Consider the following 19,162-nt stretch of genomic DNA (forward strand, 5'->3'; position numbering starts at 1 on the left):
TGCTCCACAAATCTCCTATTCAACATGCTACTGCTGTAGCCATTCCTTACCAGCACTTCAATGAGATGCTTCTTCTCCGCAGATAGCGACTCGGTGTCTGAGATGGCATAGGCACGATGTATTAATGTTGCCACCAAGGAGATTTTTTGCACTGGGTGGTGGTGCGAAGAAGCGTTCAGATAGCGGTCAGTATGCGTCTTCTTTCTGTGAACGGCATGTCCTAGGAGCCCATTTCTTTTCCTTTTTACCAAAACATCCAGGAAGGGAATTTGACCATCATGTTCCATTTCCATTGTGAATTTGATGGCGTGGTGCTGCGAGTTGAGATGCTGTAGGAATTTCTGCAATTCTTCGGCGCCATGGGGCCAAATGATGAACGAAACGATGATGATGAAATGATGATGATTTTCTTATGGAATGGGGAATTTTACGAACAAACAGAGGGGGCAGCTATGGGGTCTCCACTATCTCCAGTTGTAGCGAACCTTTTCATGGAGGATTTCGAAGAAAAGGCCATCGCGTCGTACGAAAAGAAACCATCGCTCTGGCTGAGATACGTTGACGACACGTTCATCATTTGGCCCCATGGCGCCGAAGAATTGCAGAAATTCCTACAGCATCTCAACTCGCAGCACCACGCCATCAAATTCACAATGGAAATGGAACATGATGGTCAAATTCCCTTCCTGGATGTTTTGGTAAAAAGGAAAAGAAATGGGCTCCTAGGACATGCCGTTCACAGAAAGAAGACGCATACTGACCGCTATCTGAACGCTTCTTCGCACCACCACCCAGTGCAAAAAATCTCCTTGGTGGCAACATTAATACATCGTGCCTATGCCATCTCAGACACCGAGTCGCTATCTGCGGAGAAGAAGCATCTCATTGAAGTGCTGGTAAGGAATGGCTACAGCAGTAGCATGTTGAATAGGAGATTTGTGGAGCAGGAGAACAAAGACGCAGCCCCAAAAAGGACCTCTGAGGAAGAGAGCCGGCCTGAGCCGGAAGCATACGCCACAATTCCATTTGTGGCGGGCACATCAGAAAAGATTGCCAGAATGCTCAGGAAACAAAACGTAATTACACGTTTCAATTGCGTGGCAAAGATATCTGACATGCTACCCGGAGCAAAGGACAAACTCCCAGTGGACCTTTATGAGGGTATATATCGAGTGCCTTGTTCATGTGGCAAATATTATATTGGCGAGACCTGCAGATCATTGAAAGTCCGATTGCAGGAACATCGGAGGGCTACGAAAAACAAGCAGCACCAACTCTCAGCCATATCTGAGCATGCTTGGAGTGCACCTGGGCATAACATCCTCTTTGAAGACGCCAGGATAATAGCTAAAGAGAATAAATACTTCCCTCGCTTGATCAGAGAGGCTATTGAGATAGCGAAAACGCCCGCAAATTTCAACCGAGATCAAGGCTACAGCTTGCATACTGCATGGAAGAGGATTCTCCGACCACCAACAATGAGAGATGGACAACCGGCCAATGAGAGAGCAGCAGCGGATCAGCAGCCGCCGCCGCCTATATAAGGCGAAAAATTTTATGCCTATAAAAGGCGAAAAAATTTTTCCAGAATTTTACCTTCGACCTGAAGACGCCGAGTGTAATTTCGGCGAAACTGTTGTCTTCAAAATACAACAAACGCGGTGAAGAAACCCGAATAGAATGGAAAGTTCATATTAGGTCCTTGTTTGGTTCATGAGGGAAACATCAATAAAAAGGTATTGCTAATAATTATAATAATTGATATTGAATGTGAACAACATTTGGTGCAAGGAACATACACAGCAGAATTCCATGTGATGATTATAAATAGCAAACGTTTCAAATTTTATATTGAAGCACTTACTAATGATGAACACGGGAGACATTAGCAACTAATTGTGAAATGGTTATGTGCAAATTCTTCTCAATAATGGGAATATTGTGATGGAGGTGAGGTTGACATAACTATTTAAACAATTTAAAACCCATTCAAATTCAAGACTCTCAGCGGGAAAGTTAACATTTATCACTGTTTATCAATTGTTTTAAAGTTAACATTCATCAATTGTTTTAGTATCTGATAACCACAATCTTTGGTGTAGACACCTACGACAAAAACAATGGAGTTTCACCCCTGTAAATTAGGCTCTCCTTGCTCAATAACGCTAAGTATCTCCAAGTGAAGTTCGACAAGGTCAAATGTTGTGCAATGAAAATGATATCTTATATGGTTTGTATACTAATGAAACTACACCATAAAAGTCACCTGTAGTTCATTGTTAAAACAATTGTGACAACCTAAGGATATTTCTTCAACCTAACCCATATGCTCTCTCTCCTTGGCAGCCATATATCATCCCACATGGTGATCTTTCTACTGGTCCACTTGTTAAATATACAATGATACTGAACTAGTAACTGAAGTATCATGTTCAACACAATATGATGGAAAAAAATACAAACTGAAAATTTCACTGGGTAAGAAAATATATTGCCTCCTCCGTGTTATCATCAGGCAAATTTACAGAGATACCATTCAGGAGTTTATTGGAAGGCTGGTGGAAAGAGGCTAGGGTAGCTTAGATCAGGGAATGGAAAGACAAGGAGCATGGGGGAAGGATGTGATTATGTGTTGGAAAATTCTGCTGTGCCCATGAGCATCACTATCAGTTGCCGGCTTTCCTGGTGTCATCACCACCACCTGGCAACCATTCCAAGGGTCTCTGTTACTGATCCTTTCAGGAAAGTCCAGTGTCTCCAGTGGAAAAAAGGTTCCATTCTCTGATCGCCTATATCTCCTGTTCAGGTCAGGCCATGTTAGCCAGGTAGAGATAACAACACCAGGAAAGCTAGTAACCTACAGTGGCACCCACGGATGCAGCAGAATTTTCTGATACAGATTCGCATCTTTCCCCCATTCTTGAGCCTAATCCCTCCCCTTATCTTTTCAGAAGCCACCCAATAAACTCCTCCATACCCCTGCTATACCCCCCTGCTCTCATTCAAGTAGTTTGCATTGAAACCAAGAGGAACATATAAATTGGACAAAATCTCCAAAAAGTTGCCTGTTTTATAACACAACATGTTAAAAATGCTGTTGCAATAAATTTTCTTTCCAAACAAAAGTTGAAAAGTTTTATGTATCTTTTTTCCATCATGGATAAATTCCACAAAACAAACCCCGAAACTGTTCATTTTCTTCAACATATTCAATTTTGAACGCATTCCAAATGACTTACATAAACAATTGCAGAGTTGTTTCTTCCACCAGCTTCCAGTGTTCCCGTTCTAGGTTCTACAGAGAGTACTTGACTCAGTTCATAACCCAAGGACAGCATTTTGACCTCATCCTCCAGAATCCTATATTTTTAAGTAGATATTTGAGACAAAAGATTGATAGAGATAAAAAGAAGTGAAGTATGCAAAAGGGTGTGATTATAATTGTAATTGTATGCATATCAAAAAGATAAATAAGATATGATTTGCACTACTTGTCATCACTGAACAATAGAGGTAAGTGCCCATTATTCTAGTCTCAACCCTATAATGGCAAATAACAGTTTTTTTAAAGAAAATTATGAAGTTCTACAAAGCGTTGGCATTCAGCTCATTACAGTTGTGAATGGAATGAATGATGCAAAGTCATAGACATCTTACTTTCTGGCATGAAAACAATTAATTTAAATGGAGAATTATCTCCGTCTAATGGTACCTGACAGACACAGAGCAATTTTCTTTGATTGTAAGGACAGTACAGTAGTTTCACTAGCAAATGGCTACAATTACAGCTTATTACCAAACAGTTACAAGGGTTGATGAAATATTACTTGCATTGGGTGCATGTTAAGTATGAATGATGAAAAGTAACAGTAATGAAATGCTTATCTCATGAAAAAATTCATATAACATTTCTTCACTACAAGATAAACTACCGAATTTCTGATTTGTTGAAAATCAAATACAAACTGGTGATATTCATTCACTTACACAAAGTTTACACTTAGCTTGCCACGGTTAACCAAGATGATTAGCATGCATCTTTCAGTTTCAGCTTTCATTAAACCAAAGTCGAGGTGATTGGGCTCTATTCTTTCATCCTCCAATGGCTTTGCAAATGCAGCAGTGTTCTTGTCACAGTACCCAAAGTTTAATTCAACATTAACGTCATATGCTTCCCCTGATATGCTAACTGTTTCTGAGAGCAATGGATCAGTGTCTCCCTTTCTAACAAACAGCTAAAAATTAAGTTTTGAATGAGAATACAACATTCAGACAATTGACAGTAGACATTTAAAATATTTATTCTTGAAATTAACTACTAAGTCAATGTAATTTAATTTTATTTAGAATATGGCTCCCAACCTCTACTTTCAGTGGCTTCTTTGTCACCAGCTGGACATTTTTTGGAGCAAATTCAATTTCTATTTCAGAAGTTGAAAAAACATCTAACAGCCCGTCGACTGGCCTGGCAATGAATTCTTCACCTTCAATAAAATCACTTGATGTAATGCACCAATACAGGGATGTAGCACAAAGGTTTTTTAATGACAAGTTGAGCCAATGCTTGCGAAAAATCAGCACCTGTCCAAAATTTAATTGCTTTGGTAGCAATTGAACTTTTACGTTATAGCCCACTGAAGTAAGCTGAAACCAAGCATAATAAAAACTTTCATAAGAAACCGTGATTAAAAATGCAGATAACAATATTATGTATTTTACTTTCAGCATTAAAATAAAGAAAGGAAGATGTTACCTGAAGGCTAATAACTTCAGGGTTGTCATTCATTTCACAAACTAAAAGTTCTTGAACTTTATGGGGGTGCTTTGGAGATGCAGTGACATAAATACTCCCAGATTCATTTGCCTGATTTAATTAAGAAAAAAATGTCACTTTGAAAACTCATGAAATCTGAGAACATGATGTAAAAATATACGCACAGTTGCACGAGCATCTCAATAGATCTGCTAACTTATAATAAACCTGGATTTAATACCTCAAGGTCCAATTCATCTTTATCCAAGACAAAGTTTCCCTGATTTGGCTGAAGGGTGAACTTTGCTTTCACATGAACATGACTAATGTTTAGAAAATTAAGCTTGGAAACAGCACACACATTCAACTTTTTCTCCGCAGGCAACAATCCAAAGTCAAGAGCTTGAATATTATGAAAATAAGTCGGAGAGTACAAAGCATGAGGGGATGTGGGCTTTTCTGGAGAACACTAGGAAGAAAAAATAGAGAGAAAACAATAAGAATAAGAAGTGAAGCAGAAAAGACACATGAAAAAAGAGGTAAATCAAGAGCACATAGGAGATTCGTAATAAACATCAAGAAAAGATGAAAATTTTTAAATATCTAGGTACATGCACTTAACAGGGGCTTGTCTGAAAGGAGGAAAATATGCCATTACTTTGCCAGTAAACACATAGAGCTTGAGGCACTTATTGATTTTCCAAACCTTCTATAATGGCTAGGTTCTTTTCCCACACACTATTTTGCTCTCAAATACCATACCCAAACAGCAATCTAGATGCTATTGAAATAATTTTCCTTGGCGGACAACCAGGCTGCAAAAGCCTTTTGGAGATAAATGTTAAATAAAATGCTCCAAAAGCCATAACAAGTTACATTTATCCATTTTACACTGACCCAGAATTTGCTGCGATGGTTTGCAAAATGGAAAGGACTGCAGGGACCAAACACAGCCTCTCAACTGGTAAGCCTTTGCACTCACACCCACACGCCAAGCTGAAACTGCCACGAGAATAAGCTCAAGAAGAGTGGGTCAAGATGAATAAAAGTGAAGTGAGAAGCTTACACTTACAGTTTTACACCGACCCGGAATTGCTGCAATCGTCTGCGAAGATGGATTTCCATTTCTTCAATGATCACTAACAGTTTCCCACCCCTCCCCCTCCCCCCCTTCCCTCACCGCTGGTTGACCACTAACTTCACTGCCCAGCAATGCATTTCCCACCCCACTTCCTACCCCAAATTCCTTTCAATTATTTATTCTGGTGATGACCCACTTAACTATCACTTCAGCCTTGTGTTGTCGTGAAGATTTATTTTCCGCGTTGAAAAGGGCCTCGAGGAGGCCGAAATAGCACTATATGCATATCACTTTCCCATTATACATCTTGACCCGCTCTCCTTGAGCTTTTTCTCCTGGTATTTTGTGTGTTTTTGTGACTATGTGTGAGTGAGTGAGTGCCAAGGCTGGTCGGTTGAGAGGCTGTGTGTGATCCCTGCAGTCCTTTTCCATCTTCGCAAACCATTGCAGCAATTCCAGGTTGATGTAAAACTGTAAGTGTACACTTCTCACTCACTTTTATACATCTTGACCCGCTCTTCTTGAGCTTATTCTTCCTGCAGTTTCAGCTTGGCGTGTGGGTGTGAGTGCAAAGGCTTACCGGTTGAGAGGCTGTGTTTGGTCCCTGCAGTCCTTTCCATTTCGCAAACCATCGCAGCAAATTCTGGGTCAGTGTAAAACGGATAAGTGTGACTTGTTATGGCTTTTAGAGCATTTTATTTAACATTAACCTGTCAAGGCCGTAGAGCTAAGCTTGGAGGTTTGGAGAAAGACTATGGTAAGGATGTCTCACAAGTGCTGGGGCAACACTCTATCAGAATAGATAGTGTTGCCCCAGCACTTGGTATATACTCATTTTCACGATCACCTCGGTATATAGGTACTCATTTTCGATTCTACTTTTTGGTATAGAATCGAAGAATTAAGGAATCAAATCAACCCATTATTAATTACTTGTATTAGTAAAACTGTGGATTGATGTTATTCAAGAGCACACAAACCTTGGAAAAAATAACTTCAGGGTTTGAGTCAAGCTGGGGCACATCACTAATACCACTTATGTTGACACAATATTTCTTCTGCCACCCAGAAAGCTCAACAGTAAGGGAGCTTTTATGAACACCTTTTTCCATAGGAGAGTAACATATGTTATATCCCACTGACTCTCCAGGACCAAGCACAATGCGTTCTGAAAGAAGGAATTAAACATTAAGGGTTAACGGGTTTTAGAGCTACTCCACGGAGAACCACCATTATTACCACCCACATGAGTTAATGTATGGTCTTTAAATTGGATCTTTTGATTTTTCAAATTATGATTTATGATACTTCATAACATACTGAAAGTAATTGTTGCCACTAATGCTTTCAGCGATGCTATACCTGACGCTTACATTAATAACAACAGAGCATGTTCTACATGTATTTAAAAAAAGCTTAAACACATGGTGCATTATTTTCAGTCCAGAGGTGTTAGACATTACAAATATCCCATGTACATTTCCCTTTTAATGCAGTAATAAAAATACTACAGAAGATGAGAATGTTGTCCAAATTTCCCTCCTACTGGTACTGTAGAAAATACCTTAACTCCTTTTTCGAACTGCGGTAAAAGTGGCACTGCTCAATACATTGCAATACTTTTGGACTCGACTGTGCAACTTAGCGTATTCATCACCCAGATATTGTTTTTGAAATTCCTGTCATTGCAAAGGAGAAGGATGGATGTCCACAGGCTACCACAAGAAATTTTTAATTCACGGTTTCTGAGTCACAGAAATATAATGAGATAATCGGCTTGTCACAACGTTTTTGAGGGCCTAAAGCCAGTTAGCAAATACTTTCTTCATAAAACTGATCTACAAATCTAGTGCATTCATCTTTGCACAAATCATTCCTAAAAACAGATCTGTTCTTTAAGAGTTCGGTCCTAAGCAAAACAATTGGCGGAAAAACCAGAGTCTGCAGAGCAGAGCAGAGAGTAAATTTTCCGTGTGTGAACACAACATTTTTATTTTGTGAAACAAGTCCACATTTTTGCAGCTGAAAACTATTTATATTTACTCCCAGCCACGCCCCCAATCTGAAAATAACATAAAAAAATAACCAAATTCCCATTAATTCTGAAATAAAATATGCATGCCAAGGGTGTTGGCCTTCTATACCTGATATTATGAAATGAGTGATAGGAGAAGACTAATTCTTAATGACTGAAAGTGGTTCGGTGGCTTTAGAGTACATGAGTAAATAAAAACGGAAGATTCAAAGGCATAGTTTTTTCATGTCTGTGAGTCTTGCAAGGAACACCACAGATAAATAGAAACATGGCAAAAAACCAGGGTGAAGTTGGGTAAATGCGTGGTTAAAATTTTTTCATGTAACTATTTATTTAAAACATTGATTCAACCCTCATGATATCAGGAAATGTACAGCATTTTGCCCATTTTCACTTCCCACAGGCGGTGAAATTTTTGGCAACTGCATTGAACCTGAAGCTGAAAAGAATTGTGATGATCATAAGGATGATGAGTATAACTACTCTTTTCAATGCCTGGCTTAGGTTTTTCAAGCTATGAACAAGGTGTTGGAACACATTTTGTTTGCATGTCAAGGGCTTGATTTACTTTGAATTCAATGGCACCAAGATATAATGCAAGGCAAACTATCTAACATACATCCATTAAAGGTACTGGAAGAAAAAGATAGGAAAATGGGTTGAATTTTACGGTGAAATGAGCTTAGAAACTTAGTGGATCAAACTTGAAGTACCTTGCAAGGTACTCATGACACTGCTTCTCTTAGAATTCTCATTTTCAGCGCCAACGTATTGATCTTGGTCAGCAATATCCTTCGGTGGTTCTTCTTCATTTATTTCACCATTTCTTAAGCTACTTTTTTCCACAGGTAACCCCTGCAACAATTAAAATAAAATTTATCTCAGGACAAATCTCACCGATCCAGAAAACAAGCACTGCTGAATAAAATTGGTATCTTTAACACATACATAATGCATCAGTTTTCTCAAAATTCCAGTCACAAGTGTGCTTTCCTCAATAAAATCAATAATAAGACCATCAATATATAAAATTACAAAGTCTATAAGAAATCAAATTCAATTAAGTGATTTTGGTCCTTCTAGTTTGCCTCTCTCAAACTCGCATGTGCACCACGTCTAGTAATGCTTAGCATTTACTGAAGATGACGGATGATGATAGAAGGATGAAGGAGGCAGGATCATTCCCAGCAAGCACAGTAAAAACTATTGACATAAATACAAAAGCAATATTAGAGTAATTTTTATTGCAATATTACAACAATTTTTGCAAGTTTTAATTGACGGATAAATGACAGCAACGAGTTTCTATTTTCCCAATCAAAATAATCATCCACTAATATCTTTTATGAAAACCAAAAGCCAATTTCAAAATTACGGATAAAAAGATACGCACAGCACTTTTTTGGTAGGTAGTGAAGAACTTAATGATGAGGTGAATGTATGTCATTTTAATATGAATTGCATTTTCAATTTTTTGAGTGCAGGAGGAATTGAAGCCAATTGGCTTTAGCCATGTTGTAAACCATCATGCAAGCATGATGCTTGTTTTATACGTACCGTCGTGCATTAAGGAATCGGTAAGGAATCGAAGGAAGTCGGGAGAATAGTATGCAATACAAATTTAATTATTTTGAGTTGTAAAAATTCATGTACAGTATTCCATGGCACCACTAATATTAGTTGTACTATGAAGAAAATATTGCACTGTAGTTGAATCTTCAGAGGATGAATGTGAATTGGTGGGTACTTTCATCAAAATATATAATTATTTTTAATTATTGTGGCGGAGGTCTTAGTTTTGAGCGCCACCACAAAGGACAGCCACCTGGCTGAGGTCGTTGCCGTGGGACCCTGCCGATGCCACCAGGGTACGTAAAGGCTAGTGCCAGGAAGACGCTCAAAGAAAGGCAACACAGGACTACCCCGCATGAAAGATGAGTGTACACTGAGATACACATCTGTATCATTCATCAACAGAATAAACGTGGTCGAATTTACTTTCGTGTAATTTATTGAAGTGAGGTTTAGTTCCGAATTATGTATCCGTACCCCTTCAATTATGTACAAAAGGAATTACAAACAGGCAGGGTTCTCTCCAGGATCCATTGATATTCTGGTTGAAGTCATACGATGATAGCACCTCTAGCACCGTTTAAAGTGGGTGGGCTAGTATTTGAACGTACTTAAAGGTAGCTCCTCCACTACCTATTTTTTCCTCTGCAATTGACGAATGTTGCACTAAAATTGATGGTATTTAGCTGGGTCCTAGAGTTGATTTGCCAGCAATACGTCAAAGTTTACCCCATGATTTAACATCATTTTTGCCATCAATAAAGCAGCAAAAGACTGATCCGTGGTAGCTGGGTTGTAAGATTAGGTCAACTCATTTTAACAAAGGATGTCCCATCATATAAATGAATAACAATATGATAAAAGCATCACTGCATCCCTTGGTTGTTATTCAAAGAATTAATTCAGGTTGTGATACTCGATTTCTTTATTTCCTCATTTTAGGGGGTGAGGCCCCTCTGCCCCACCTCTTTATAAGCCTCTGAATAACAGTAACAAAATACATACTTACATCATCAGCTTCACCACTCAAAACATCTTCTGAAGATTTTAACCTTTCTACTTCAATATTTAAATCCTGCATTTTCAAAATACTAGGAGGAATGTTGCTCATGTCCAAAGATTTTATGGAGAAAGAATTTTCCAACTGGTCATTAGTTCTACTGAACCATTGCTTCTTTATATGCAAGAAGGTTATGTCTGGCGGTTTACTAGAGTTATTTTTATCACCTAAAGAAAGTGGAGGCATAAGATAAACAATACATCGTAAAATATTTCTTACTTTCAAGAAAAGCAAGTCTTTGAAAAACTAAGAAGAATTTTCACCACTTTAAAAAACATTTTGAGTAATCAGCATCCTTATTCACAACACAAGAGATGGTAATTTCTACGGGAAATAATTGAACAAGAATTCTACTAATATGAGCACATTTTCATTCCTCAAAGAAATAATTTTAAAATATCTAAAGCATATGGAAAAATTAAACTCACTATTATTCTTCTGGGAGACTAATTGGCTCTCAAAACTTAATAATCCTTTGAAACATTTTTGATTACTCAACAAACTCTTTACCAAATCAGATTCAATGTCTGATGAGTTAACAATTACTATGGGTAATCCAGCATTTTCCTCATCCATTTTCTGAGAATCTTTTGGTTTCTGTAAAAGCACCTTACACCATCACAAAAAAATGAGGCAAGAAAACAATAACAGGGAATTATTTTCTCCAACCCACTTGCTATTATTATCACAAACCTTCTTTGATTGCTGTAAAACAGACTGTATGTCAGGTCTTTTGAGACTTTTGCTCATTCTTTCCTTGGAATCCTTAGACAACCGGATTTTTTCTTTTTCGCCAGCAAATAGCTTTTTTTCTAATGCTTCTGACCAGTTTTCAAGCAAAAGTAACATATCCCTCAGAGAATTATCAAATTCATCAAACTGATTCCACAATTTCACAGTTTCACCAATATCAAGGCCAATGGCATCACAAACTGCAATTATGAATTACAAGATGATAGAACAAGAATAGGTGCATACTAATAAGGTTGCACATAAAATCGACGTAATATCAGAAATAAACATGACATTCCTCCTTTCAGAATGATATTTAAAACTATTTTTAACAGCAAAACAATGACTTAACCAGAGGATCAATAAGTTTTGATTGAAGATAAGGCAAGAACATGAAAATTCAAGTCTGTAACCACAAAATATTGCAAGAGGGGGGTATACAGGTTTCACAGATGGGGTAGGTACATTTCAGAAGGTATGGGAGAGTGTAATCCTTTGGAGGCAGGGTTGTCACTTTTTATTATGTTTAAATTCTTGTCTGAAAAGATGAAATGTTTCATTTCAAACAATGTCCATACAAATCTTGGCGAAAATTAGAGATGTCAGAATTTTAACATCCATTTCACATTGCAAAGAGCAAATTTATCTGTTAGAATAAGTATCAGGCTCTGCATTGAAGGAGGAGGTAAGTATGGGGAGGAATGTTGGGGAAAAATGAAGCCTTAAAAAAGAATATAAGTACCGTAAGTTGGGGCGAGTTCGGACACGCGGGGCGAGTCCGGACGATCGCGCCGGCTGATGCTTACATTGTATTTCCTTCCGACTTTCGCTTTGTAATACACTGTAATCATGGCTTTAAGACAAAGAAAGGTACAATGTATCATATTACGTATAAAAGCGATGGATCTGTCGCTTTTGGTCGCAGTTCATCCGATTAGTTTGCAGCGCAACATTAGAGTGAAAAATCTTACCGGCGAAAAGAAACATCTCTCCTCTTTGGTAAGTACTTCTGAATGTAATAATACTCAATTCCTCCAAAAGCTGTGCTATTTCTCATTAAGTGTGAAAAATTTCGTGTAAATATTTCGAATACTCTATTTATTAGAGCGCGTTATTTGATTTCATGCACCTAGCTCCGAGGGCAGAATGGTGAGAAATTACGCAAGGGTCGTTGGAGGCCGGCGCTCACACGGACACGACAACCAACAAATTGAGAAGGCTGTTGAGGCTGTGAAATCTGGAAGAATGAGTCTTCGGGGGGCCTGCAAGGAGTTTGGAGTGCCAAAATCCACAGTTCACGACATATTGAAGGATAAACACCCAAAGAAATCTGGAGGACAAACGGTTTTATCCGCCAAGGAAGAGGACCAGCTAGCGCAAGGGATTCTCAAATGTGCCGAGTGGGGCATTCCCTTGCGAGCAATAGACTTAAGGTTAGTCGTTCGGGAATACCTGAACAGGATGGGACGAAAAGAAAAAGTTTTTAAAGACAACTTTCCGGGAATGGAATGGGTTCGTGGTTTCTTGTCAAGACGGCGGGAACTCACCGTGCGTTTGGGAGAGAACATTAAGAGAGTCCGCGCAGCAGTGACAAGGGAAGTTCTGGAAAAATACTTTAATAATTTAGAGGTGGTTTTAAATGGTGTTCCTCCGGAAAATATTGTCAACTACGATGAGACTAATTTCAGTGACGATCCTGGAAAGTCCCGGGTGATTGTTAAGAGGGGGGAGAAACATCCGTCAGTGATTAAGGACACCAGCAAAACGAGTGTTTCTGTAATGATCGCCGCATCAGCGAGCGGGGAACTTTTACCCCCATACACGGTATATAAAGCCGTTCACTTGTATCCTACCTGGGTAGAAGGCGGCATTGAGGGATCGAGGTTCAATAGGAATATTAGTGGATGGTTTGACATCACAACCTTCGAAGACTGGTTCACCACGACGTGCGTGCCATTCTTCAAAAACAGGCAGGGGCCGAAAGTTATGATTGGGGACAATCTATCGAGTCACCTCTCGGTGGAAGTAATTAGGAAGTGTGAAGAAATGGGAATAGACTTTGTCATGCTTCCACCTAATTCGACCCATTTATGCCAGCCCCTCGATGTAGCTTTTTTTAGACCTCTCAAAATTGCATGGCGAAAATGTTTAGACCAGTGGAAGCGCAAAAATCGTGGCGTTCTTCGGAAAAGTGAGTTCCCCAGGTTATTAAAGTCTACCTTTGAGTCCATGGGATCTTCATTGTCTCCCAATATTTGTGCAGGGTTTAGAGCCACGGGAATTTTTCCATTCGACAAAAGTCGAGTCATTAGTAAAGTCCCCTCTTTAAATCCAAAGGAAAATTCTGACGCAGCCTCCGATGCTTGGTCCAACGCATTTCTGGAGATGTTAGCATCATCCCGCGCAGAAACACCAGAGGGTAGAAAATCGCGGGGGAAGAAACTAAATGTTGAAGCAGGAAAAAGTGTGAGTGCTGAAATTAAAAATGAATCTGTTTGTGATGATGTGGTTGACATTTCCTCAGAGAAAAATCTGTCTGTTGATGAGGTTTTGGCATCGCATGTCAACAATGAAGTCGATTTTGAAATTCCCGGCTCTCTCACAGAAAATTCGTTCGTGTTATTAAAATTTGGGACCAATAAACGAGATAGGCTGTTTGTTGGGAAAGTGATTGAAGTCTGCTCCAACAAAAAAATCCGTGTGCAGTGCCTTCGAAAAAAAAATACAGCGAAGGAAACTTATTTCAGGTTTCCAGATGTTGCTGACGAGTGCATAGTGGGAAAATCGCAAATTGTTCGTCAGCTTGCTCCGCCAAGGGACTTGCGAAGGGGCCGCTTCGTTTTTAGTTCTTTAAGTGATGTTAATGATGTCGATTAATATGTCAAATTTTGTATCTGATTGTCATTAAAAATTCATTATTAAAACTGGTGAAAAATTGATATTATTGTAAATTTTTTCATTTCCGTTTTCATCGACAACCATTTCGAGGCCTCGGAATTTAACCTGAGCTATTCGGTCCGATTGAGAGTTTAACCTAAAGAAATTTCTTGTTTCAATGATACTTATTTCATACCAAAGAGTTAAATTAAAACTCCGTCTGTATTTAATGTATAAAATTGACGCGAAATGCCACCATATGTTAGTCCACATCTATCAATGCAACGCTCGCGAGATATGCGATTCGCTTTTCAATTTCAACAAATTTGCTGATAGTAAAATAAAAATAAAAGCTCATAGTTGCCGTTTAACATCACCAAGATAAGTAGAAAGTAATATTTTTAATAAATTAACATGTTTTAAGAAAAATATTTCGTTCACAACAACATTAACGCTAACAACTCGCATGGGTCCGAACTCGCCCCAAAACGTGAGGCTTGTTCGAATGGTGTTATTGATCATTTTTCGAAGTTAAATCTAAGACAATATCTTATGATTCATTTGCTTAGTATTTTCTCAATTTGCTTATTTGCTTAGTAATTTGCTTAGTAGATTTTAAATTTCGATTTTCATGCATTTTGACAAGTTTTTCGATGCGTAAATCGCATTTATATGTAAAAAAGTGTCCGAACTCGCCCCAACTTACGGTACTTGCTTACATTGTCATGAGTGGTGAGGAATTCATGCAGGGGCCAAAATAGTAAAGACACTGAAAGGGAGCATGTTACATGCAAAAGATGCACATTTTTTTAAATTCACCAACCTTATTTGAAACCAACTAGGTATTGGACTGAAACACTGAGAAAATGCAATAAAAAAATATGAAAACTAAGGAGCAGTAACAAGAAGATAAACATAAGAATTTAAGTCTCATCATCTTAAAATAAAAAAAACAGCTGATATGAGCAATCTCAGATGACCATCTAGACACCTGTTCAACTTGAATTTGATTTGTATTAAGTCAATTACCCTGTCAATGCCAGGTGATGTGATGTGTGTTTTCTCTGTTCACAGGCAACAAGGTGAAACAAACAACTTCCATTATATTTGTAATTAATAGTAAAGTAACTCATAAGTATATAGATTATAAAGTAATATGTTTTTTTTTAATTTTAATATATCTCCATACCTCCGAAAACAGCACTATTCAGCCTTTACATTGGAGTTTTTTTATAACATCTAACAATAAAACGTTCACAAACATCCATGCCCTGGATAAGGGTAACCTACCCAGGCAGGACTCAAAACCGCGACCTTTGGTTTGACAGGTGAGGACCTCATCCCGCCTCCAATATAGTGAGTGTAGAGTATAGAGTAATTTATATATTTTAGTGACAACTTTTTTGCTGCCCCTGAAAGCATGTAGCACAACACCAATTACAATATACAGTAAAAGATCGATAATCTGGAATGCCCAGGTCCACACACATTCTGGTATACATAAAGATATTTCCAAGGTATGAATAGCTTTACTCAAAGTAGTCAACCCTGCAATCCGACACATAGGTAATTTGATGGTAGGAGCACTGGGATCTCATCAATTGTGAGCAATGAGTACTTGGCTGTGGTAAATAAGGTTATGATGATAATAAACTTGTTAAAACAAAATTTATTGAACAAAATGCGTACTTCCGAATGTTCTCCTAAGTAAATAGTGAAAAAGAAGAACTTAATCTAGATGAAGCCACATGTAAATGGAAATAAATAGCACTTTCTTAGTGAAATGATCTGAGCAGAATATCCATATTTTGCAGGCCCATAATGCAATTCACGACCATAAGTGCAGCTATTACCAAAAATTGTCAAGAGATTCCACATCAAATTTATGACTGTTGACATGAACAATGTGCATTTTCCACCTCCGAAATGAGCATGAACAGTATGTATTAAAATGCATTATGTATGCAGTATATGAAGATGAAAGAATTGGGGCTATTTCTAAGAAAAGAAAAATAATCAAACTACGATAAAGTGGATTTGGGGTAACCAGTATATAATATCTACTCAGCAATACAGCGTGAGTCATTACTAGTGAAATGCAAGCTTTCTCCCCACTTCATTCCTCTTGTAGAGAGATTATGTGGGGTCAAAAAATAGATGTTGAAAATTTTTATTCCTGATGAAATGAGTTAGGAAGAAACACCATTATGCATTTCAAAAAAACGTGAAACACAATATTCCATGTTTGATAAGGGTTAGGTATGTCACTGGCTAAATGCTGAGAGCTTGACAAGGCTTAATAAGCTCAGAAGCAGCTCTTATACTGCCATACTTCTGGCAGTACGACTATATTGTATGACGACTTTGCATACCATGAGAATTTCAGAAAACTTTCCATTATTTGGATCATCTATCATTTAGAATTACAGATTATTGATCTTCTACTGTATTCAAGCATCAGTGAGCAATAACCAAATATATGAACCCTTGATGCAAGTAAACAATGTTTTCAGTATTTTCAAAAATACAAACATCCATTGCAATCTACTATGCCTTTTCCATAAGAAATATGTAGTAATTTTTTCCACATCAGTGTATCAATGTATCAAGACCTATAAAAAGTCGAAGGAACACTCACAATTTTCCACAATAAGTTTTGTGTTGCATCACTACCGAATTATGGGTTCAATGAATTGTGAATTTGTTAAAATTAAATTACGGGTGTTAAAATAGTACATAATTAAAAAGGCAATATTTAAAAGATTGAAGTACATTAACCGTTGGGCTGCGGTAGTTCACGATTTCAGATGCCAGCCAGTGCAGAAGAGACCCCCTCTGTAGGAGACACCCCCTGCCACCAGGGCTGGTCTGGTAGAGTTAAGCCCCTTAGCGATACTTATGGTGAGGGAATGTACCCAAGGGCAAGATATCCAGGTTGCAATTAAAATTTTGGGTAAATGCCACAGTCAGCGTGCAAAACACATACAAATGTTTCCGCATTCTTGAGGGTTAACTCAATAGGACAGTTTCAAAAAGTTTCATGATGAGTAACTGCGATTGTGTTAAAGCAATAACTAGATCCTTTTTAAGATTGCAGATGATAAATCGGTACTTAACACATCCCTGGCCAAAAACAAGCGAAGACAAGTTGAATTCAAGGTAAACAAAAGTAAAAGTAATTCCTCCAGTAAGTAAGTATTATTAAGTAAGTAAGTAAGTTTTATTACATATTCAGTAAGTAAGCACTACTAAAAGTAAGTAAGAGGTCTTCCAAGTTAACTGATATCAGCTGCTTTTTCCCTAAGAAATCCATTTTTACATAGGGGAAACATTTAACATAAAAGTTACGCCTAGAGAGATATAATCATCATTGAATAAATCAATATCAGGTCTCTACTACATGGCAACAAGCATGTAATCATATTTTGAATTAAATTTTTCAAAATTTAAGGACAAGGCACATAACCTATGTGAGTCTTAGTAACACTTAATACTATTCTGTTGTATTTTAAAATAACTAAAACTGGCTAAGTACACATCAACATCTCATGCAACCTTACTGATAGAAACTTTTGATAAAAGATTAGGATTCTAAGAGCATACTAACCCTCGAGAGGAAATGGCATGCTCACGCCTATCTTTTCCTTTCCTTCAGATTCACCTTTTTTCATCTTTGATTTTTGAGCAGAAATAGGTTTTGACGTTTTGCTTTTAGTCGAATCTTCCATACCTAATTTCAAAAGAAAATGAAATTTAAGAAATCTGTCACTAAAAAAGCTTTGAATCAAAAAGGCAGCATATACGTTAATTGCCAAGAGAAAAAATTCTCCTGAACCAAGAATGAAATCATGGACGTTTGGCTTTCCAGGCCACAGCACAAACCACTACAGTATCCAGGTTCCTGATTTTCTATGGCAATAGTACAGAGGCTCATGATGTAAGGCCCTCACATTCCATTAAGGATTCCAATGCATGGGCCCAAAGGTAGTTTTTTTTATAGAAGGTAAGACATAATGACTGAATTACACTGCTGATCATAGAATTTACCGATTCGATCGATGGATTTTTCTTCCTCATAGGCAAATCCACTAGGATTGGTAGAATATTAATTGTGTTTCGCTTGGTTTCGCTGTTAGTAGGGCCCCCTTCGCTTCTATAGGGTTGGGGTGCATTTCCCTCGTCCCGTCCCTTCCGTTCCTATCCTTTCCCAGAGGCGTCGGCAGGCTCCCATCGCGGCGGCGCCTCTATCCTTTTTCCTTCCTTCCCCTCCCCGGGTGATCGGGCGTATAAGCCAATGGCTTGGTTCCCAGCCCCGGTGTGTTGCATCCTTCAAAGGGTTCGCCTTGAACCCTCAAACTCTTTGCTGATCATAGAATATCTACAGGAAATCGTAATATTTCTCTTCGTCATTGGGAAATCTTTCCTATCTGTAGAAACAGCAAATCATGGTTTCGCTAGCATTGGGCCCCGCCGCCCCAATCACGGCATTGGGATTCCCAATCCCCTCCCTTCCATCCCTATCCTCTCCCAAGAGGCACCGTCGGGCTCTCATCACGGAGGTGCCTCCCATCCTTTATTCTTCCACCGTCCTTCCCCTCCGTCTGGTGCACGGGTGAAAAGCGAAGGCTTATCTCGGGAGAGTATACCCGCCAGCCCGCCCAGGGTCCTCAATCCACCAATCTGATCATTTGACTGAGAAAAAATACCAAACCTTTTTTTCCTGCCTTCTTATTCAGGTGATGTGACGATACTTTATTGACACCAGTCTTTTTCAATTCATCACCACTCAAACTGCTTTTCTTCATACTGACGGCACGGGTTTTCTTTCCTTTTTTGTTAGCAGATTTCTCCCTTTCTACAAATTGCTGAAATTCAGGGAAAAAATTTAATCACAGCGAAAAAAAATACTGAGTAGGTACACTCAACTGCAATAAAATAAAGATGAAGCAATAAGTCCAAGATTGGATCGGAATTAAAACATAATATTAAAACGACAAACTAATTAAAGTTCTTTGATCTTTCGATGATCAGATCCTTGATATACCTATATTG

General features: G+C 38.3%; 2 protein-coding genes across 2 annotated transcripts; one reads left to right on the forward strand and one right to left on the reverse strand.

Moving 5' to 3' along the window:
* Positions 1-3,247: 3,247 nt before the first annotated feature.
* On the reverse strand, positions 3,248-17,982 carry LOC124156327 (hydrocephalus-inducing protein homolog). The gene is made up of 10 exons (XM_046530814.1): positions 17,718-17,982; positions 11,195-11,433; positions 10,930-11,098; positions 10,451-10,668; positions 8,583-8,724; positions 6,815-7,002; positions 4,995-5,222; positions 4,754-4,864; positions 3,988-4,644; positions 3,248-3,360 (listed from the first exon to the last, which is right to left on the reverse strand). The coding sequence occupies exons 1-9, from the start codon at positions 17,836-17,838 to the stop codon at positions 4,324-4,326; spliced, it is 1,737 nt and encodes a 578-aa protein (XP_046386770.1). The 5' UTR covers positions 17,839-17,982; the 3' UTR covers positions 3,248-3,360; positions 3,988-4,323.
* On the forward strand, positions 11,978-14,172 carry LOC124156326. Its single transcript, XM_046530813.1, has 2 exons — positions 11,978-12,232; positions 12,367-14,172. Exon 2 carries the CDS (start codon positions 12,380-12,382, stop codon positions 14,108-14,110), a length of 1,731 nt encoding a protein of 576 aa, XP_046386769.1. The 5' UTR covers positions 11,978-12,232; positions 12,367-12,379; the 3' UTR covers positions 14,111-14,172.
* Positions 17,983-19,162: the final 1,180 nt, after the last annotated feature.

The sequence above is a fragment of the Ischnura elegans genome, chromosome 3 (assembly GCF_921293095.1).
Source record: "Ischnura elegans chromosome 3, ioIscEleg1.1, whole genome shotgun sequence".
Classification (NCBI taxonomy): Eukaryota; Metazoa; Arthropoda; class Insecta; order Odonata; family Coenagrionidae; genus Ischnura; species Ischnura elegans.

Coding starts and splice junctions, on each gene's coding strand:
- LOC124156326 (XM_046530813.1), top strand. CDS start 12,380: ATGGTGAGAAATTACGCAAGGGTCGTTGGAGGCCGGCGCTCACACGGA.
- LOC124156327 (XM_046530814.1), bottom strand. CDS start 17,838: ATGGAAGATTCGACTAAAAGCAAAACGTCAAAACCTATTTCTGCTCAA. Junction 10,669..10,929: donor AGTCTCCCAGAAGAATAATA/GTGAGTTTAATT, acceptor CACTTTCTTTAG/GTGATAAAAATAACTCTAGT. Junction 4,645..4,753: donor CTGAAGTTATTAGCCTTCAG/GTAACATCTTCC, acceptor GCTTGGTTTCAG/CTTACTTCAGTGGGCTATAA.